The sequence below is a fragment of the Rhea americana genome, unplaced genomic scaffold (genome assembly GCF_003343005.1).
Source record: "Rhea americana isolate MKP2758 unplaced genomic scaffold, rheAme1 scaffold_233, whole genome shotgun sequence".
In the NCBI taxonomy this organism is placed as follows: domain Eukaryota; kingdom Metazoa; phylum Chordata; class Aves; order Rheiformes; family Rheidae; genus Rhea; species Rhea americana.
Window position 1 is genome coordinate 50645 of NW_028186350.1, and position 22283 is coordinate 72927.

The window sequence follows — 22283 nt, forward strand, 5'->3', positions numbered from 1 at the left end:
ACTGACGGGTCACTCTTTAAGTGCGTGATGCCGCTAGACCCGAGTTGAAGTTTGCATAGCATGTTGACGAGCCGCGTGATACCAGCTCCCTTTCTCTAGCTCCCCAGATTGCATCAAACGAATCTTAAAATAATCTTTTCCTGTTGTTGTTCTATATAAGCAGCGCTATAATTAGCGTGAGTTTGTAACGCAGCTTTGAACGGGAAAGGAGGTGGCCTCTGTGATGCAGGACGGGATTTGCAAGGTGCTCTGGTGGTAGATCCTGGGTGTCTCCTGCAAGATGAGAAGGTTTCTTGTGGGGGAAGGGAGGAAAGACACTGTCAGAGAAAGGAGATGGGGAACATTGTTGTGCACACCACTGTTAGAACAGTGCCTCATCAAACAGGCAGCTGTCCACTTATCCATGCAATAACTATATTTGTTCCACAGATGATGTGAGAATGACCATGGCCCAGGCTGGGGCGGTAGTTGCGGCTGCCACGGGAGTCCTTGTCTTCTTCTTGTACTCTTCCATTCACAAGGTTGAGGAGGGGCACCTGGCTGTGTATTACAGGTACTGTTTCCTGTTAGTACTTTGAAGGCTTTCACACCTTTTGTTAGGTTTTATTTTCCACTGAGATTCTTCCATGGGCCCAGATCACCTGTGGAGAGGATTATGCTCTTCTATTTGCTTTGTCAAGGTTTTGCCCTTGAGTGGGCAGGAGTACTGTTTCTGATCTCTTAAACCAGAAGCATTAAGGGCTAAGAAAGCCTAAGTCTGTGCAGAACCATTATGAGTTTTGGCCTCTCTGAATCCTGAGCTACCTTTCCCACCTCMGTATTACAGAGCTGATGTTTCTGAATCGCAATTTGGATTTAAGAACTAAGAGTCTGTGTTCTTATCTGTGCAGGCTTTAGGTCCATCGAGTTCTTACTTGTCTGCTGATCTTTCTCTTTCCTATTCAGCGCTATTACCTCTGCCCAAAGACCTTTGATCACCCAGAATACCTAGTTCTTTGTTGCTTTTGAACTGGGCCTTTGCACTGATTCTTGACCGACAGTTTTGCGTGGGGCTTGTAGCTGCCTTCAGCAGCATCCGTAGAGCAGTTTTGCCTTCTGTCAGTGAGCACAGTGAGTGCCTATGGTTGCTAAATGCTACATCTTGAGCAGATTTTATTTCAAATTTGAACAAAGGAACAGAGAAACTCAGCCCCAGCCTTTCTGCAGTTTTTTGTCATTGGCCTTACCTTTTCTATTCTTCACATCCAATATCAGAAGCCACTTTCTTTTGCACTACTTTTTACTTTAATTGTCAGTGTTGAACATGACACTGCAGAAATCCTAACTACACTACAAGGACTGGTCACTGAGAGCTCTCTTCTGTTTCCTGCCTTTTAACTGATACAAGGTCCATACAAGGATCCTGCAGAGGTCACTGATTTTTGGGGGGGTTTTTTTGTGTGTGTGTGCGTGCTTTGGCTAAGGGACTTTATTGATTGTCTTGTAGAAATCCAAATCAACTGTATCACAAAAACTGCTGGATTTTTCCATGGTTACCGGTGAACTATTTAGAGAAGAAAATCTGTGTTCTTGAAGCTCTCTCCAACGTTGTAATGATGGAAGAATTTAGCAATATTGGCCTTCTCTGAAAAATAGTAACTCTCACAGGAGGGAAGCAAGCAATTGTTGGGTTGCAACGGTAAAGCATCTTACACTGARTCAGCCCTTTTTGTGAGGGAATTGTGCAGTCAGGGGAGTTTAGTTTGCATATACTAGCTTGTTCTTTGGTACAGTAATGTCTTAGGTTACAAGTCTAGAGTGATTTGGTTGGGATGAGTAATGTAATCTGTGGTACCATAGCTGTGACTGTTGGTGGTGTGAATGTACTTGCCACCTCTCTCTCTCTCTCAAAGCCAGCACTTACCATTTTCCAGTTGCTTGAGCCTTTTCCCCGTTTTTTCCTCTGTCTCTGTAGGGGCGGTGCGCTTTTAGCTAGTCCGAGTGGACCAGGCTACCACATCATGCTTCCATTTATTACCACATTCAAATCTGTGCAGGTTAGTATTCTCTCATCTTGGAAGAGCATGAGTGGGAGCAAGTATCAGTGGGGATATTGCCAAATGTTTGGGTAATTTGGGCAACCAGTATTTGCAGAGAGGCTCAGTAATTCAGTAGTCAGAGCCGCAATTCCTAGGAAACTCTGAGTTCCTTCTGCCTTAGGTGCCAGACTCAGCTGTATGCTGGAACTTGTCCTCTTAATGATGTGAGTTACGGGCAAGCTACCAAGGCTGTGAATTATGCTGTGACTTTCTCTGTGCTGTCTGCTCTCAGATTATGTTATCAGCAGGGTGAGCCAATGTCCAGACAAACTCATGGCTTCCTTAGAACACACAGTATGTGCGCTCCTTGTGCATTGCAAATGAAATGGCTTTCCATTGAGCTTCCAGTGTGCAGTCAAAGCTACAGAATGCATTCCTAATGTTAGATACCTGCTGTGGGATGCTTTGACTCTTGAGCATAAAATATCACCATGTTTTGACTCTTCAGACATTYCACTCCATGGCTTTCAAGGACAGGCAATCTCTACATGCTCAAAGGGTGCATGTGTGTTGCTTAGAGCAGGAGATGTCTGGAGGTGGGTGGAAAGTCTGTGTTTGTGGTCTTAACTATTTCCTAGGAGAGCTGTAGACTGTTGTGCTGCAGGAAAGAAGGGGTAGGGAAATAAATGCATATCCCTTGTTATTTCCCAAAACAAAGCTGAAAAGAATCTTCCTTCTGGGCATAGCTACAAGAGCCAAGAGAGAGGCACAGGACACTTTTTTAGTTCTATGTTCCTTCTTAATGATTGTGTGACTCTGTGTACAGCATGACTTTTCTGGAGAAGGAGCACTTTTCTGAGCACAGATTGTCTTTATTTCAGACCACGTTGCAGACTGATGAAGTGAAAAATGTGCCTTGTGGGACAAGGTATGTTGTTTCTTTATATTTCCTTTGGTGATGAGCAGATGCACTCTCTTGTGTAGTTTGCGGGTAATTCTCTACAGTGCTGTGAGGCAGAGGCTGGAGAGTAAAATATTTTGTAGACACACACATACATCATATTTGGAAATAGAGAAGGAAGTATGGAAAAGAGTGCTCTTGTTTTCAGTAAAAAGGGGAGTACCTGCGTCTGTGGTGGCAGGAACCATTCTCTTGATTTTTCTTGGTATCTTCAGTTACTCTCTAATATCCCATTTCTTGCTCTTTGGTCTACTTTTGCAGTATTTTTAGTCTAAATCTTGTGACTAATACAATTGTTGACACTAGCAGTGGGCAAAAGTAAATAGTGAACAGGAATCCTTCCTTATGATTGGGAGATGACTCATTTGTAAAACAACTCAAGAAGGTGAGACTCCTGGAGATATTTGGGCATTTTTGGAATTGATGTTTCACCTAATGTAARGAAAGAGCGAGACAGAGTAAAGAAAAATCCAGTGCATGGGTGGCCTGCTTCATAATTAGGTTACTCCTTTTGTCAGCAAAGATCTGGATAGTTTTAACAAGCTGAGCAGTAACAGAAGGAGAGAGCAGGTTGGGTTGGGTTGCAGATCCTGTTGTGTTGATTCATCCACAGATTAAAGTAGTCACTGCATGTTTCTTCAAGATGAAAGAAAACTAGTAATACTTTTTCTCTTGTGGCTTTAAGGTGCCCCCAGTATTTCTATAATGAAAAACACAACCAATATGTTTTTCTGCTATTTTATCAGTATGACAAGGATAGTGAAACAAAACAATCCTGCTAAAATTAGAACTCAAACATTAGTGGCAACTTTAAGCAAAAATAATTTTAATTTGCTTTGGGCTTTGTTAAAATAAGATTTTTAAGTTATTATAGCAAATCATCAGATATTACTTGGGCTTATCCCTGAGCTTAAATATTAACATAAAAGGGTTGCTGTGAGCCCTGGTTTGTTTTGGTTTTAATCTCAAACCATTTTCTGGAGTGTTAGTAAATAGTGCAAGAGTCCAGTGCCACAGCCAGGGCTCTATGTAACTGCACCCAGCCTTTGGGCTGGGGACGATGTCCAACCATCTCAAGAAACCAAGGAAACTTTCCTGTGAATCATAGCCATGTTACACATACTAAACACAGTCGAAATTAAAATGTGCTGCTCTGAGGAACTAGATACTCTCTCTTTAATTTTGTATATCTAGTTCATTAAGCTTCTGTTATGTTTTGGAGCTACTGAATTCAGCTGTGCTGTACAAGCGGTTATGAAATGACAGATAACAAACATGCATAAATGCATAAGACAGCTGTTGAAACAGATCTTAGTTAATAATTGAACCAATGCAGACCAAAGATCCCAATGTCTTTTTTAAGGTGTTGTTACAAGAGCTAGTTTCTGTATKATGTTTAGTACTTCTTAATTTGCTGCATTTAGAATCAAAGTCTCAAGTTACTCTGTGTCAAGGCCAGTTTATAGACTCAAACTCAAATATCTGTAGTAAAACTTTTGTTTATAAATAACAAATGGATAAAATTTAAAGCTTTACTATCTCTGTTGAAGATTTTCTACAAATGCTTTTAAGCTCTGTAACTGTATATTAGACCATCAGACTTTAAGGATGGGTTTCTCTTCCACCTTATTCATATTCTCTCATTTCCATTTGGAATCTTCTAGGTGGCTGTGTGGGTGTCCCAACTCCAATTTCTGCCTTACCCTGCCCATGTATACCTGACAATGTTAAATTAATATGTTAAATAGAGATTTTAAAATACTTTGTTTTTAATAAAAGTGCTGACACACTAGAGAATAAAATCATTTAATTACCAAAGGGAGAATATTTATTTGCTCTAAGCAGAGAAGAAGAATCATTTATAGGAATTATGTCTAGTGTCTGAGATTTCTGACTATCCCTGATAAAGAAATATATGCTCTGTCTCTTGGAAAGTTCAGGAGTTTCCTTATGGCAGGGCTGCTGATCTCCAAAAAATGATACACTTTCACCTTGTCCTTTAAAGTTACAGGCAGTGTTTTACTGATGTTTCAGTAGTATCTAGCATAGGTACTGCCAGGTCTTAGTCTGTGAACTTGTGTCTTGGTCTGTGACTCAGGCTGGTAAGTACTAAAGGATTACATTAAAAACATTATCACGGTGGATCTCTTTTTAGCTGCCCCCCTTAACATTTCTTGGTTCTGTGTCTTAAGTAATACAGCAAACTTTGCCATGTGCCTAAACGTCTCCCAGATGCACGTGATCTACCTGTTGAGCCTCTTTTCAGACTTCACATGGATTTCTACTTGTTCCTCTCTCCTTGACTGAAGAGCTCACTCAACTCCGTGCTGCTTTGTCTGGCCAACCTTGTGAATGGCTCTGATGTGAGGACCTCAGGACCTTTGGGTAGCTGTTATACAGGAATCTTGCCAAATTTCAGTTTTAGCAAGACAGTGGATATTGCAGCAGAGGGTTGTAGTGTTGAAAGTCTTGAAATCTCTCTGTGGGAGCTCTACTTCACATCCTGCCTTGCATTTAACAAGAAACTTTCTTCTGCAAATGAAGACATTTGAGAGTAATAGTGGCTTGCTGAAATTGAGAGGATGTTATCTGAGGCAACACCTAAGCTCTAGGTGCCAATGTGCAAGTAAAGCATTTTTTGATAAAGAGGATTTATTCCGTTTCTGATCAACAAGATGTGTGAATGTATTCCTACCCCAAAACACTACATGATACTGTGCTGGAGCAACTGTCCCAAGACTGCCAGGAGAGTATCTTCTGCACCTCAGATTACTAATACCTTTTGGACCAAACTTTGAGAGATCTTTCCCAACATGCTCATTTTAAGGTCAGAGTAGTACAATCCAGTTTTGTTTCTGGATTTATAGGAAGACTGTTCAAAGGGCCATCCTCACTACAAAGTGTTAAATGAGAATAGCTTCAACAACTGACTGCATGGAAAACTTAATGTAACTGCTTTGTAGGCTCACTTTAAATCCTTAGTGGGGACAGCATAGTTAAGTTCTGATTGGTGGTACCCATTTCCTAGAGGTCATTGCCTGTGTCAGCAGGACTGATCACTTATGCCCCTCTATTGGCCCATATTGGTGATTGAGAGCTTTGGAAGAACTATTACAGGTAGTGTTGTGTGGTTTGTATGGGGGCAGTATATACCTCTGATCTGAGGTGCCATCCTTTCTTGCATATGAGGTGTTGAGGGGCAGTGACATGAGTCCTGCATAGGAGATGCATTGTGTCTCAGGTGTTTTCTTTTTGTTTCTAATATTCCCACACCATTGACATGCAGAAAGGAGCCTAATATTAAGGCTTACAGTGTTGACCCTGCAGGAAAATCTGGTGGGAATGGCCCTTCTGAGACTACATTCTCTGCTTTGGTTCCTCACTAGGGTATGTAGATGGTACCTCAAGAAGATAAATCGGATTTCCCTGTCCCAGAGGAAATGTCATAAGGTGGCTGGAGCAAATCAACAGGTTGAAAGCAGCYTCAGAGGATCGTGAGGAATGTGTTTAATTAAACGTAGGGCTGAATGCCAGGAAGAGGATTAGGTAGCAATAGAAAATGAAAGTATGCTGGATGCACCTAGATGTTTGGGAGGCRAGTTTGCAGACTTCGTTGGAGATTTGTGTACTGAATCATGATTTATTCCTTTCTGGTGTCACTGATTTAGAGTAAATGGTGAATGAGGTTCCCCAAAGGGTGATTCAAAGCACCTAAGCTTTCTCTTCTATTTTGAGTTGTCTCTGGAGATGCCTGTTTCTCTTTTGAGTCCTCAGCAGTAGCCCCAGCATTCTGTTAGAATTTACAGTGGTCTTGAGGGCTTTATACCCAGCTTTCCTACCTTACCTTGCAAAGCAGCAAAATCTCCAGGAGTGGGCATAAACTGCTGGAAATTATGTTAGTAGCAGCAGAGACTAGGATCAGGCACCATCTGTAGTTCCCACTTCCCTTGCCAGTCAGGCAGTGCCAGATCACTTGGGGCAGACTGCAGGCCTCTTTTGGAGCTGCTCAGGGAAAGAAGGAACCTGGAGGCCTTTTCCTGTGGTGCGTCTGGATCTTTTTGGCAGTACTTGTGCCTGGACACAAGTATTTGGTTGTGTTACTGGTGTATAGCAGTTTGTAACATTGACGGTAACATTTGTGCAAGGAATGTGAATTAAAATACGTTGTTTTCTTTCTCTTTTTTTATGTGGCCTTCTCAAGTGCTGTTGGAGTTAGTAAATGCATGAACTTAAGCTAACAGCTTGTCTATTTAAAGTATACTTGCTGCACCCTCTGCCTAGAAGAACTGCGCTATGTTTAAAGTTTGTGTAGACAAAGGCTGCTCTGCTGCTTACAGGAGGTGTTGCCTGCTGTCGTGTTTTCTTTCCTTTGTTACGTTGGGCTCTACGTTTCTGATCGTTGCAGCTACATTCCTGTTTAAAGATGGTTTTCTTCTGTTGTGTAAATAGGAGGTAACAGAAAGTGAAATGGAAGTTCTTTCCAGACTTGCTGGAGCATGTTTTGTATTTATGCAGAAAGAGGGACCAATCCATACAAAGCTGAGGTTTGCTGCCATCTATTTGCAAAATGTTCAAGAGATCAGAATTGTTCTGCGTAGAAATTAACTGCAGATTTCCAACAGAATTCAGTAGAAGAGGAAAAAAGGACAACTTATTTAAATAAGAGATGCGTAAATAATTCATGAATTGTCTCTCTTTCATTCATAGTGGTGGTGTCATGATCTACATTGACCGAATAGAAGTTGTGAATAAGTTGGCGCCACATGCAGGTATTTTCTGTCCTGTTTCAACAAGCAGCACCATGACTGTCCTCACTCCTGCTTAGCAGCCCAATGTTAATTTGCAAGGCTGCTTCTGTTTTCTGTGTCTTGTTTTCTTTACGATTCCCAGTACTGTAGCACTTAGTTCTATACTTGTTTTTGCAAGCTTTTCAAAGAGCTTTGCAGCCACAGCATTTGCAAAGATGAAAATAAATTGTACGACTAGTTCTCACCGCAAGGGTTTTACAGCTGTCCATTTTGAAACTCTAGGCTGTTTGTAACAAGCACTCAAGCAATCCAGTTTCTTGCAACTAAGGGGGAGGAGACCCGCAAAATTAAATACACGTGAAAAAGCACCCAGGTGTTTGCCAGCCTGGCTGCTCAGAAAATTACAAAGGTAAAGCCCATATAGGAGCTGTGTTATTTTCTTGTGTTACTGGCTGCTGAATTAAAAAGAGTTAGATACCCTTTTTCAGCAGCATGACTTAATGCAAAACCCTAGAGTTGCTAAAGCAGTGAAGGGTGAATTCGTGTTATAACGATGAGAACCATACTTGTTTTCTCTTTATAGTAGTATCTGTTCCTATACATACAGGTCCTGGGCAGCCTTTACTATTTCATTTGTTTATGCAGATCATAAAACAGGACCATGCAGTAAATCTTACCATAATTATCCTGCTCTTTGAAGTCATATAATCCCATGAGCGTTGGTGAAAGGAACCTCTGCAGGTCACTACTCCAGCCTCCTGGTCACAGCAGGGCTTTCACTAACATCAGGTCAGTGCAGCTGTGACTTTTTCCAGGCAATTTCTGAAAGCTCCTACAGATGAAGATCCCTTGCCTCTAGGGTGTCTTGTCCCAGGGCTGTGCTACTCTCCTAATGATCTGAGCTGTCATTTTGAGGCAGTAGGGTTACAAGAGACTTAAAGACAGTACAAGACAGTAGAAAGTCACTCTGTGCAATAATGACCTGTGATAATCCTTTTATTTCTTCAGTGTATGATATTGTGAGAAATTATACTGCAGACTATGATAAGACTTTGATCTTCAATAAAATTCATCATGAGCTGAATCAGTTCTGCAGTGCCCATACTCTCCAGGAAGTATACATTGAGCTGTTTGGTAAGTATATGGCAGCTGGATGTGCCCATGAAAAAGGCTGTGTAATCCCCCTGTTCTGCTGTGGAGTATGTTATAGCAACCTCCTGTAAGCAAACAGGCCCTGTGCTGAACTCGCAGTTAAAAAAACGCCTCTTTAAAAATCCATATGCCTCTTTCTGTGTAACTGCTGTGTCTTTATCTGTCTGTTGGGATTTAAGTTTTTTTTCACCTATGGCTGAATTCTGGACATACAAGATAGTCATTGTGCTCTTGTGCATGCAGTCATGCTCATTTCGTTCTCTATGATGATGTTTTTATTTTCCCTGCATCTGTTTTTAGGCCTCTGTACTATTACTGATTGAACTTTTTTTAATTTAAAAACTTCCTCATGAATGTTAGGAAGAAGGAGCTGGAATGGATGGCTCAGTTCATTGCACTGCTCTGTTTTTTTCACAAGGGGGTAGCAGTGATTCAAGAATTAGCAAATTTAATATTCTGCTTCCTGGATCCAGTGCACCAATGCAAGTATATGCCTGTGCCTTCACAGACATAACAGCATCAATTTCCTTCTTAAGTGGCAGAGCAGAGAAAAGTGGGTTTATGGGATGGAAAGTTAAGAGCTTGTCATACTTTGAATATTAAGAGGCAGTAAGACTTTGAATGCTGTACTCAGATATACTTGCCAGGTGTCTCTAGTTAAAGAGGAGTTTCCTAATAGTACATGTAGGTTAATCCCTTGATGGCTGGCCATTTCTGTGGAAGAAACTTCTTAGAGCTTTGAAGTGATAAAATACATTTTTCCAGTAGGAAGAATTGGATACTGCAGATCTCTAGCAATCCAAGGCAGGGCTGCCTGCTGGCTGTGGGGCTGGTGTGGCCTAAGCTAGGTAGCAGTACCACAATCTCCAGGTATGCTTTCTTCCTGAGACACTGAAAGTGATTTGCCTTCAGCTGCAGCCATGAACATGTCAGTAGCCGAAGCTTTCCAGAGACACTAGTGTGCAACTTCTGTGGCTTTCTTCTTGGGAACATTTTGCACGGGAAATGTTTTCCAGAGAATGTACAAATGGAGACAATGTACTGAATGAGCTCGAAGAGCATCTTTATTTTATGCCGTGCATAGAGATGACCCTTGAAGGTCAGCTGACTCTCACTGCTGCACAAACTGCAGGAAAAATGATGAGCACAGATTCATGTAGCCTCTCTCTCTTTTTCTCCAAATGCAGATCAGATAGATGAGAATCTGAAGCTGGCCCTGCAGAAAGATCTGAATGTCATGGCACCAGGTCTCACTATACAGGTAGGTTCGTTCCCTGGTAAAGGTTATTCCCTTTCTCACCTCAAACTCACTCACCTTTCAGTGGATCAGCGAGGTTTCTTGCTTCTGTTTTTCCACATAACATGAAACAGTTGAGCCTTGAGATGGGGTTTGTCAGTTGAAGACTGTCCGTATGACAGTGGCTGCTTCTAAAAGCTGTTTTTATGTTAGAGGAAGACCTGCAGGGTACAGAAAAGGGCCTTGTAGGCCACAGACCTGCAGGTACTGGTTTTAATTTGCAAATGCAAGAAAAAGTGGGGTTTTTTTGTTTTTTTTTTTTAAACCATCTTTGGCATCCCTGCAGAGCTGAGCACTCCAGCATGCCAGCACAATTGCTACAGGTAATCTGAAAAAGAAAAATTTCCGTACTTGTGCCAGAGATAGGAAAGGATATTATATTCCAGGTGATTTTCTACTTGCATTTGGAAAATCATGTTTAATCTTAGCTGGRCTGTGGGACTTGTTGGTTTTTTAAAGGCATGTAAGTTTTAGGGCTACCAATTGGGAAAAATATGACTTAGGCCCACAAGGGTTAAAATGGAAAAAATCTTCAGGAATCTCTGAAGATTTCCACTGGTGAGAAGAGTCAGTCTGCAACTATTTTGCTCATTCTCGGTGTCCCATTTCCTAGGCTAGCTGTCCCTGAGAAGGGTATGAAAGCCTCCCTTTAGCCAGCATGTGAAGTGCTGTAATAATTGTTATTTTGTTTTGTGGCTCATCTGCCCCTGCTGTGTTTCAGTGAGAATGAACTGCAGTCACTGTCTTATCACAAGAGCGAGATGTCTCTGCTCTTCCAAAGGTGCCAGCTATTTGCACTATACATTTCATATAGTTCTACCACAGAAGATCATTTTCTATTAAAAATATCATCATAATATGACATCTTTCCATATGCTGTGATTAGAAAGAGCGGGTCTTTGCTGGGAAATGCTAACTACAGAGCTGAATCAGATCTTCAGCATAACCTGTCCCATCTCAATCTGGCATGCTCAATTTTAACTATTGGTCAGAAGTTGGAGGACATCCAGCCCATTTCAGCCCCACTGAGTTCACCGACCAGCAGTTTGAAAACATTCTGTAAGTTCTGAGCAAAGTGATTCATTGGCAGTATTTTAGAAACAGTGTGATTATTCCCTGGTGTTTCTATCATCCTGTTTCAAAACAGCTGTATCTATCGCCAGTAAAATTGTGCCTTGAAGTACAGTTCTTCCATGTTGGAAGAGAAACATTCTGCTCCATTGGTGAAGGGTTGACCTTTCTTTAAACTCCCCATGTGCAACTGTGTATAACTTAGGTGAAGTTAGGAAAACCAAAGCTCGCCTGGACTTAAACTTAGCAGTGGATGTGCAAGGCAACATGAAGCGCTTTTAAAGAAAATCAGCTGCCAAAGGAAGGCTAAGGAACTGTGAAGACACTGCTCCATGGGGCAGGGACCTAATGACTAGGGATGTGGAATAGGCAGAGGTACTCAATGCTTCATTTGCCTTCAAACTTTTTCTGGCCTACTCTGCTCTCAGGTCTCTCAGGTCCTTAACCTGGTGGCAGAGTCCACAGAAGTGAAACTTTACCTACAGTAGAGGAAGATTGAGTTAGCGATCACTTATGCAAACTGGATATACACAAGTCTGTGGGACCAGACAGGATGAATCCAAGGGTGCTGGGATGTTGGCCTGTGTCATTGTGAGGCTGCTCCCTATCATCTTTGAAAGATCACAGTGATTGAGGGATATTCGTGATGGTTAGAAATAGGCAAATGTCACACCTGTATTTAAGGATGAGGAACTGGGGCACTGTAGCCTTGTCTGCCTATTCTCATTACCTGTGAAGACTGCAGAAAAAAGCAGTGAGTCTTTGGCTCTTAAAAAAAATAAGCTAGTGAAGATTTTCAGAGCTCTGGATGCTTTCCTAATTACAGAGTTGCCTGTATTTGAAGTAAACGCTTCTGGATCTTTGTTTTGGGACCGTAGGCATTGTGGAGGTAAAAAGAATATCCTCCTGTTTGCTCTGCCATGGCTGAGAGAGCAAGGGGATTCCTGAAAAGAGAGCTTTCTGCACACAGTACCTTTTCAGGGATATGGTGAGGCTTTGCTTCTGATATGAGTTTAGAAAAACCTTTCGTTGAAAGATGCTCTGAGCTGGTATCCCATAATTCTGCTGCCTTTATTTGCTCAGAGAAGCAGTGTTTATTCACAGATGTCCTGTTCTGATGTCCAACCAGATCGTTTTTTCCAGGCTTGGTGAATTTGCAGGAGTCAGGATGCCTGTCACACAGAAACAATTCCCTTTTCTCACCATGTGCAAAGACTTGCCAGGGAAGTGTCCATGTCCCTCGGTGTGTGGAAGCAATGTAGTTCTTCACAGACTTGCTGAGTCCAGAGAGAACCAGTAGGTTCAGTGCTAGATCTGTGATGGAGATTGAGCTAGAGAGTTGTGAAGCGATCTTGCAGCCATGAACTCTTTTAATCCACAGCTCCCAGAGCTCAGCAGAGAACCAAGTGACTCACATGGGCTGGGCAGCAGCAGCTCCTACTCCGGCTTTCAGGGGTCTTTGCCCTGTATTTCAGAGAAGGTCTCTGCAGAGCAGTTTAGCAGCCATCTCTGCCTCAAGTCATGTACCTGAACTGTAGTGTCACCACTGCCAGCTAAATCACTCTTGTTGATCAGCAATTGTGTATGASAGCTGTTCCCAGCTATCACACATGTCCTGCTGCTCTCCCCTCTTCACCAATATGCCATTACATGGTATCTTTTGAAAGCTTTTCTCCTGAAAAATCTGTTCCTGAACATGTAGCCCTACCTCTCATTTGCAAGTCTCACTCTTGCAATTTAATCTCATTGCATCTGTGAACCCCTTTCTTGAGCACTGCCTTGGGAATTGCTGTCTTGTGATCTCTGGAGAATATTTCCATCTAGGGTGGAGAACTAAGTACTTTCTAAGAAAGATCCCATAAGGAGTCTTTTCCACAGACATTATTTGATCACTTAGGTGTTGTAAAAAATGCAGAGACAGGAAATTAAACAGGAGCCTTACATTTGAAGAGATGCTGTTCTCAGCTGTGTTTGTACCGGAGGATAGGGAACCATTATGTCCGGTCTTGGATCAACATGGAAACGTCCATTGTCTTTACTAGTGGCCAGAGCACTAAAGCTGGTTTAGCAAAGATGTTTCTTAGCTCTGCAGATCTCCTCGGAAAGTTTCATATAAAATGTGCTTTTTTTCTTCAGGCTGTGCGTGTTACAAAACCCAAAATCCCAGAAGCCATCCGAAGAAATTTTGAGCTAATGTGAGTAACTGTACATAAAATYATATTAATTTATTTTGAGGGTCTAGCACAGACATAGTACTTCTATAAAACTTAGCTTGTGTTCAGAAGATGGAAGGGAGACTCCAGTTGTGCATGTGCTGAGTTAGATGCATTTGTGCAGTCTGCTTCTCTATTTTCGTAGCTCTCATCACCTGGAAGTGTTTTAGCCCTTTGGAGAGATGATTGTTAGGATGTGCAGAGTCCATGACAAGGCTAATAAGTTCCTACTCCTTTAAATCTGGAGGATGCTGGTGTGCTATCTAGATTAAAAAACTGAATTTGAGGCCCTGGGGTCCTGATGTCTTGTCCAAAAGCTCCCTTCCAGCAAACTCACAGAATCACCGAAAGATTTTAGTTTGATAGGGACCCCAGGACATCTCTTGTCCAAGCCCCTGCCCAAAGCAGGGCCAGCTCCGCAACTACAGCAGGTTGCTTAGGGCCATGTCCAGGTGAGTCTGGACAATCCCCCAAACTGGAGATCCTCCAGGTCGGGGAACTGTTCCAGTGCAGCACCCCTTGAAAGGGGAAGGACTGTTTGCTAAGGTCCATTCATATGATGGCCTCCTGTGCTGTAGCTGTTCCCATCTGAGTGGAGTCTGGCCCTGTCATCTCTACAGCTGCTTCGGATCTGCAGCCCCTGTAGTTGAATCCCCCTTCACCTTGTTCCATAGTTGAATAACCCCAGCTCCTGTAGCCTCTCCTTGTACGTACATCCTGGTCTCCAGCCCCACCATCTCTGTGGTCTCCCCCAGATTTGTTCCAGTTTGTTTATGTCTCCCTTGTCCTGAGGGCTTCAGACTGGACCAGGTATCCAAATGTGGCCTCACCAATGCCAAATAGAGCGGAGTAATCCCTTTCTTAAGCCAGTTGGCTATGTATGGCCTTATACAGCTGAGGACTTGGCCAGCCTTCGCTGCTGCAAAGGTGCACTGCTGACTTTTGATTAACTTGTTCTGCAGGCCTCTCATGCCTTTGTTTGCAGAGCTGCTTCCCGGCTCCATTCTACTGTGATATTGTTTATCATCCTGCAGGGAGGCTGAGAAGACCAAGCTACTCATAGCAGCCCAGAAGCAGAAGGTAGTAGAGAAGGAAGCAGAGACAGACCGGAAGAAAGCACTCATAGGTATGTCACCAGTCAGGAGTACCGACAGACTCTGGCCTGAATGAATTTCCATTCCTACATCCCCCAGTAAGCTAGGATGGGACATAGTCATGCATTGCTGACAGCTCCCTGAAAGAAGCACAGCCAAGCTCCACCAGCAGTTAGTGGGAAACATCTAAAAAATCAGTGTTGGTGCTGTTGCATCTACCTTCCCTCAACCCAGTCTGAGCTCCCTCCCCATAGCAGCAGAGCAGTGAGCACTTCTCCATCCTGCAGCAGCAGCACTCAGCTCCCTGCTCAGACCTGCTGCTTGTAACCCTCTGGTACAGCAAGCTCTGAGAGGCATGCATCTCCCCGTGAAACCATTGCAAATAGCACTGCTCACTGGGCATGACAAGTTGTGCTGAACCCAGCATTTCTGCATAATATACCTAGTCCATGTGGTTTTATCTACAAGGCTTTCTTTGTGAATATTTTCTCCTCCCAAAGCACAATAGAGAAGTGTAGGCATGAGAGTGCTTCCACTGGCTGTTTGAAGCCCTGCCTGTAAATCCCAGGTGCTGAAAGTCATCTACTTTTAGACCTGTGTAACACCATGTAAGCCTGGGCTCATGTTGCAGATTGAGAACTAGCAACTCCACTGGCAGAACTGGTTGGACTCTGTAAGGTAAATGTGGTTGGGCAAGGGAGATCACATTTGTAAAAAAGATTTGAACCACTTTGACTCTAGAAACTTCAGCACTGTGTTTTCTCCCTATAGCTGTGTTGCTTGAAGTACAAACTGCCACTGAGCTATACAGGACTGTAGGAGGGATGGAGCAGAGGGCAAGTCACCTGTGTGGCAGTGTGTCTGTGACCAAAGTCTGGGGTGATGCTCAAAGCTTGAGAAGTGAATGTCTGAGCCAAGCCCATTGTGATTGCAGAGGCGGAGAAAGCTGCTCAGGTGGCCAGGATTCACTATCAGCAGAAGATTATGGAGAAGGAAACAGAGAAGCGAATTTCTGAAATTGAAGGTAACAGTAATGCTAGTGTGTTGTTGGGGTCACCTTCTGGCTAAGGGGCTCCCCAGTGACTGTGGGTAGAGAAACCTCAGAACTGAGCTCATAGACATTACTATGCTATAAAAAAGGATGCAGCTGTGCAAGAATATGTGCTCGGGCACTTCCTCCCCTTTGCAGGTACCTCTCCAAAAAGCCAGCAGCACTGGCATGTGGCCAGCCATGTTGCTTCATGGAGGTAGCTGAGCGACTTTGTCCCCATGGGGCAGGAGGCCGAGGGCTCCATGTGATGTGGCTATTCGCTTGCTAACACTCCTTCTCCTGTCCATCATCTGTTGTATTAGATGCTGCATTCCTAGCAAGAGAGAAAGCAAAAGCTGATGCAGAGTACTATACTGCTCAGAAGCTGGCTGATTCCAACAAGGTGAGCACTTGAAACCCATTGAGAAGAGGGCTTGCTTACCCTTCTGTACAGGAGGGTAAGCTCAGATGGGGCAACACTGAGAAAACATTTGCTTTAACAGTCTACATCCTCGTTCCCTAGGGGAAGGGCTAATGGATGGAGTCTAATGATACATACCCCAGAAGGTTGTCTCTTACAGGATCTGGTTTCTCTTTTTGTAGCTGAAACTCACTCCAGAATATCTGGAATTAATGAAATATCATGCGATAGCTTCAAACAGCAAGCTGTATTTTGGTGACAGCATCCCGACTGTGTTTTTGGATTCCTGTGCCTTCCAGCAAGCTGGTCTGAAGACTGCCCGAGAAACCAGCCTGTCCTCACAGGAGACCCCAGAAACCTCTGGAGAAAGCCACCTCAAAACAAAGGAAAACACAGGCTGACAGAGGTAGAAAGATGCCCAGTGTATCTCAGCAGCTAACCCAGCTGTGAAGGGGGATTGCCCTGTGCTGGTGGGGCGGATGCAGCACATGCGTGGACATCTTGCGTATAGGTGGCAGTTGGGTTGATTTTCTTCTAGCAACACATTGCAAGTGCTCTGCCTCTTCCGTTTCTTCCCCTATTAAATTGGTGCTTCCAGATGAGGGATAATCCTGTACTAACATACCTATACTGGAATATTAAAAAGACAGAAACCAGGAAAGCCTTTCGCAGTAGGTGCAGTTCTTTAGCAAGCATTACCTTTGAGGCAAGAGATGTGGCTTTGAGTGCTATGCAGCTGTATACTGGTCATTCCCCAGCTCACCACACTGAGGCCAAGCAAAGACATTTCCTTCCTTCTGCCAATGAAGCTTCACTTTGTGGACCCTGAGGCACGTTCTGTCCGCACTATGTAACTCCTTGAGGACTCAATTGTTGGCCAGTGGAGGCTGTGCTCCTGCTTGGGGAGAGGCCCAGAAAGGAGTGATTTGGTTTGAAGTTGATTATTTGAATAGGATCTGTGTACCCATAACCTTTTTCTTTCCTGTAGGCAGTGGCACTAGCTAACACGGACTCAGCATAAGTGATCTTTAACAGGTTTTAGTAACTTCCCTTCTCCAAGCAAGAGCCTTATGTTGGCTGGCCATGGGTGATTGGAATACGCTGCAGCTGGGTCTCACACCCTAAAACAGGATTCAAAATGCATGCAACACCTCAGCAGCTGCTTGGGAGCAAAGGGCCCAGAATTTCGAAATCGCTACTCAGACCTCAGCCCCTCTCTAGGTCTTTTCACCATGGAAAGGGTGCTGAATTTCCGCCACTCTGCCTTGCAAGCAAAGGGAATGAAAAGAGAAGAGTGAGGAAAGATTCAAGATATCCCTGGGGCAGAGGGAAGGAGTTTCAGTATTATTCTGCTATTCAGATGGGCACTTTCTGTTATGGACCATCGCCAAGCAGAGAATAGGTGCCTGATCCCAACCAGCAGCCTGCCAGGGCTAGTGCTGTGCTGTGCTCTCCACCTCATTTGTGTAATTGACCCTGCTCTGCAGCAGAACAGATATTTGATACCTGATCTCAAAGTAGGTGAGGCATCACCACTCCCCTTGGGATTAAATACAGCAGTACAAAGTCTGTGGATCTCAGAAGAACTGGCCTTGTGACATCCCTTGTGCATCCTTCAAGCAGTTCCAGTGGAGAGTCTGTCACCAGTCCTACAGTTGCTAGCCAGGCTTTGCTGTGTCACAGGGCTTTTAACTCACCAAGCTACACTGGCAGGATGACCTTTATTCCTGGCATGCATCCTGTCGTATCTGTTCCCTGCTCCCCATGAACCATTGTGGGGTAAGAGAAGAAAAAAGGTGAATTCCTGAAGGAGGATGTGGGGGTGGGCAAAGTCTGTTGGTAATCTGCTTTCCTACTCTCTTCCATGCTCCCCTGTGCCCATCAGGACTCATGCTTGTTTCCAGGATGTTTCTTACTGTGTTCTCTGACAATTCCAGAAGATGGTGAATGAAGGAGCATATAGCAGGGGCCTGATCCAGAATGCCATGCCTCAACTAGCAGCACTACAAGCCCTGCTTGCCCCAGTGCATGTCCAAATACCACTTCTCTTGCTTGAGCTTGGACATTTGTGTATTGATCCTGTTTTTTTGTCCACTCTGGTGCAGTCAAGTGAAGCGCTTAGCCCCACAGCAGTTCACCAGAAAGACCAATTGATAGTGACTCACCTGATGACCGGTATTGAGCTGTTCTGTCCCTAGCACTACCTGTGGTCTCACAGCAGTTGGAGGAACATGCCTAGAGCTTTTCCCATAGTGAAACGTTCAGCCCCACATGAACACCCTGAACTTCAAGTTTGTTAATAATTTGTATGCTTTGGGCCTTCCAGTGCTAGTTTTGTACCCAATGTGGCTTGTTCGACTTGAATGATGACAGCATCTCTCCTAAATGGAAGTTCAGTAACACAGTCAAAAAGGTGCCTTACTCTGTCTCAGCTCCTGCCCTAGTTGTCTCTTCTCCATTTCCGGGACAGAGTGGGGTTGTTTGGACCCTTCCTGTCTTGCTTTGCTGCCAGCCAGCTTGGGTAACAATGCCCATGGGATTTGCGGAAAGCCTGTAGTGGTTTCACGTAGCTTATCCTCCAGCTGTGCAAACTCCCAAGGCCCCACTGGTGGTTGGCCCTATGAGGCAAGCTTTTCTTTCCCCAACATGTAGCAGCTATTCTTCACTTGGTGTTAGCCTGCACTGTAGCTAGTTGCAGTTCCCTTTCACAGGCACCCTACAGCTGCTGTAGTTCAGCACTTGAGCTCTAGCAAAGAGCTTGAAGTGCAGCTTGGAGATAGGTTACTGTGGCAAGAATGCAGGGTGTCTTTTGGAGCATCCTGCAGGCAGCTTCTTATGAGCGTCTTTCTCTTTTCTCACAGATCCTATTAGCTCCTCAAGCTGCTCAACGTGTAGCCTGTGATTGCTTGCGGCTCCCTTGTTTCTCTATCTGCAGCTGGTTATTTGAACTCGGCCATGGCAAGAGCTCAGAAATGGTGACTGGCCTGCCACAGCAAGAGGCCAGATAGGGGCCAATTGCCTCTCCTGCCTCAAGCTTGGGGTCAGCAGATGTGCATGCTCCCTCCTGCTGTGAGAATGGAGGATGAGAGGAAAAGTACTGCTGATACCAGCTTCAGTGAAAGACAGGAGGAAAGGAGTCTCCAGCATGTGGTGCATACATCTAGCACACAGAGGGATCTTGGAGCAGCCCTGTGCCTTGCAGATTCAAACCAAAGGGAGTGCAGAGCCCCGCAGCTGGGCTTTTGCAGGAGGAACTCAGTTTTTACTTGCACTCCTGGGTTTGAACAGTAGTCGAAGGATCCTGGTACCCTGGGGTTGTTGAATACTGTGAGGCTTCCCTACAGAGGCAGGGAAAGAGGTAAGGTGTGTACGTGTTGCATCTGAAAGATCAGATCAACCAGCAGTAAGGGCAGAGCTGAAACCCATGGCTATTGGCAAGAGAGAAGGGAGCTCTTTGAACACTTGTGTTGTTAAACTCATCAGTGTGCTTTTCAGGGAAGGATACCAGGCTAAGCAGCATGTTTCATAGCTGTCATACTTGAAGTGCCTCCTGGAAGTGCTGTTTGATTAGCAAAATTCACTTTCCTCTGTGGGAAAGGCTTTGAGGAGTTGGTGGAATTGTGTGTCTTTGGCCTTCCAGCACCTCAGTTTTACTGGCCTGCAGCAGTAGCTTCAAAGCAGAAACACAGCTACAGCCATATGAGTTGAATTTTGAGACCAGCCACAGTCTTTTTGAAAACAGAAACACCCCTGGAGAGGGGATAGACCTGTTCCCCTATGATACATGTTGTATTGTAATCTTAGGGCCTGGCAAGCAGCCCTGGTCCTTGACTCAACGTGAGAGGTGTCTTGCACAGGCTGGTGAAGGCAAAGCTTGTGTGGCAGAGGCCTCAGCAGAGCCACAGCATTGTAGAAGGGCAGCCTGCATCTTGCAGAAGAGGGACCTGGGCTGGGTGCTAATGAATGCCTGCCTACAGGTGCCAAGAAACCAGAGCATGAGGGAAATGCCTAGAAGCAGTAAAAAGACAACTCACAGCTTGCCTGCAGCAATCAAAACAAGATCCCTATGCGGGGAAAAGGGAAGCCTACCAGGCCAGCATAGAAAGGGCTGATTCTCTTTGGATCTGGGCCTCAGCTGCAGGCAGCTCAGTGCAAGGCTGTCTCTGCCCCTGCAGCCATCCAGGTGGATGGATTTGCTGCCGCTCTTTAGCTAAATATCATCCACTGGCTGCATATGTACCTTCCACCTTCATCTCCTGCCTGAGTGGTCTTAGGGATGTCCTTGAGTTGCTCCTGTGTCTAGAAGTCCTGCAGCGAGGTTTGCAAGATGCCTGGTGCCTTGTGCCGAAAGCTCCTCCATCCTACTTTGCTCCTCCAGCCATCACCCTGGGGGCAGCACTTCAGAAGTCCAAATACAGGTGAAAGATCCAAGCAGCTGGATGACCATGATGGGTTTCTTAACACCTTCAGCTGGGCATTGCTTCTCTCCAAGCTTGTAGCCAGGAGCTGTAGCTCAGGCTGGAAATGTGGATGCAACTGAAACCTCGTTTTGAACTGTTTTCTGTCTGTTCAAAAGGCCTGTGCTCTCTTTTTTTTTTTTTTTTTTTTGAAGGGGTTTGCCATTGGATCAGCACCTTCTTTAAGGAAACACGATACATATGTTTATGTTTACATGCACAGTGTTACATTCTTTTGATAAAATAGAATAAAATTATTTTGATACCATTGATACCATATCCTCAGTGGCTTTGTGTGTTCTATGGCCAGTGTCTCCCTGGGAGACATGGGGTATGTCTGTTCTTCTTAACATGCAGTAACACTGCATCTAGCTGTGTGCCTTCATTGGCAACAGCTGACAACCTTGGGGCCACACAAGTGTCCTGGACCTTCCTGGGCTCAGGGGAAACTGCAGCATGGTATAACATTTACAGCTTGCCCTTGTTTGGTTTGTGCCCCAGTCCCCCAAAGATCTTGTTGGAAGCTGAGCCCTGCTGGACCAAAGGACTTGGCCTGAGCTGTTCCATCCTTCACGTACAGCCAGCACAGGAGTGCTTGATGCAGCATGGGAATGTTTTGCAAGCAGGCACAACTGCTGCGTGCAGATAGGAGGACAGGAGATGCCAAAATGTGATTCAAGGCTCTTGGTGTGGTCTGTTGTCCTAATCTTGCAGGGTGGGAGAGCGAATGAGTTTGGTTTGCCAAGAGGAGTTAGATGCAGGGAACAGAGCTGTGTGGTGTGCCTTAACCATCTTTACAGTACCTGTAGCAGGGACTGGTAGTCACAGTAGAGAAGACCTTCACTTGGGTTCTTGCCTTCCCTTAGACTGTGTGCCTTTGCTGTAGGGCTACAAGAGTGGCCTGACTCAGGTCAAAATCTTTGAGGGGCTCTGGTAGGGCCAGTTTTTTCTTCTCTTTGCTAAGAATTGCAATGGCCATTCTCAGACTAAAGGGAGGGGCTGGGGCCTGTTTTGGTAGCAAAGAATTTAAGGTTTTCACTGTGTTTTCTCTCTGCAACCCCAGCAGGGGAGAGGAGGTGACAAACAGGGGGATTACCCAAGGACTACAAATCGCTCCCCATGCTACTCTCGCAGCTGAGAGAAACACCCCAGGACACAGTTGTTTTCAGTCTTTATTTGTATAAAAGCCTTCAACCTGAATGATATCAAAATGGGGAGGACCAGTTTCACAATGAATGGCTCAAAATGGTCATAGGAAGGATCATAAATTAATAGCTGTGGTGAAAACACTGCCAGGAAATCTCCCTTCGGGAGACGAGTTAGTTGAGTGGTAACTCCAGAGCTGGAAAACCCCGCCAGAGACTGACCACAATGAATCCAAACCTGGCTTGCACCTGCCAAGGCCTCTGGCAAGACACACTGTGCAGCTGGCCCCAGTTGCAGTGCTGGGCTAATGCAGGAGTGGCCCGTAAGCCACAGTGCCCACAGGCACTGTCCTCAGAGCAGGAGCTGTCCCTGTTGTGAAGGGCTCTGAGTCTGGTCAGACTTTGCATGGCAAAGCTGTGAGCACATCACTGTGGCCCCATCAGGAAAGGGCCAAGAAGAGCAGGAGCTCTCAAGAACCCCAGACCAGGGCCCAAAGAGCCCTTTGGACCAAGCATGAGCCACTAGACTGGGTGTGGAGCCAGCGTGAGAGAAGCAGCAGCACCCAGGGTACAGGCAACTCCATGAAAAGCCCATAGCAACTAAGAATCAGAGCCAGATCAGCAGGAGCTTGGAGGAGAACAGAAAAAGAAAGAAAGAAAGAAAAAGAGGAAAAAA

The 22283-nt window shown here is 44.7% G+C and overlaps 1 protein-coding gene across 1 annotated transcript; it reads left to right on the forward strand.

Annotated features, from left to right (window-relative positions):
- Positions 1 to 404: 404 nt before the first annotated feature.
- On the forward strand, positions 405 to 20739 carry ERLIN1 (ER lipid raft associated 1). The gene is made up of 11 exons (XM_085306121.1): positions 405 to 553; positions 1955 to 2036; positions 2900 to 2946; positions 7687 to 7748; positions 8736 to 8861; positions 10067 to 10140; positions 13384 to 13442; positions 14495 to 14586; positions 15489 to 15578; positions 15908 to 15987; positions 16188 to 20739. The coding sequence occupies exons 1-11, from the start codon at positions 441 to 443 to the stop codon at positions 16404 to 16406; spliced, it is 1044 nt and encodes a 347-aa protein (XP_085162247.1). The 5' UTR covers positions 405 to 440; the 3' UTR covers positions 16407 to 20739.
- Positions 20740 to 22283: the final 1544 nt, after the last annotated feature.

Excerpts from the sequence above, each read along its gene's own strand:
- ERLIN1 (XM_085306121.1), top strand. The coding sequence starts at position 441 with ATGACCATGGCCCAGGCTGGGGCGGTAGTTGCGGCTGCCACGGGAGTC. Across the intron at positions 8,862-10,066 it reads AGTATACATTGAGCTGTTTG|ATCAGATAGATGAGAATCTG; the intron begins GTAAGTATATGG and ends CTCCAAATGCAG. Across the intron at positions 13,443-14,494 it reads CGAAGAAATTTTGAGCTAAT|GGAGGCTGAGAAGACCAAGC; the intron begins GTGAGTAACTGT and ends ATCATCCTGCAG.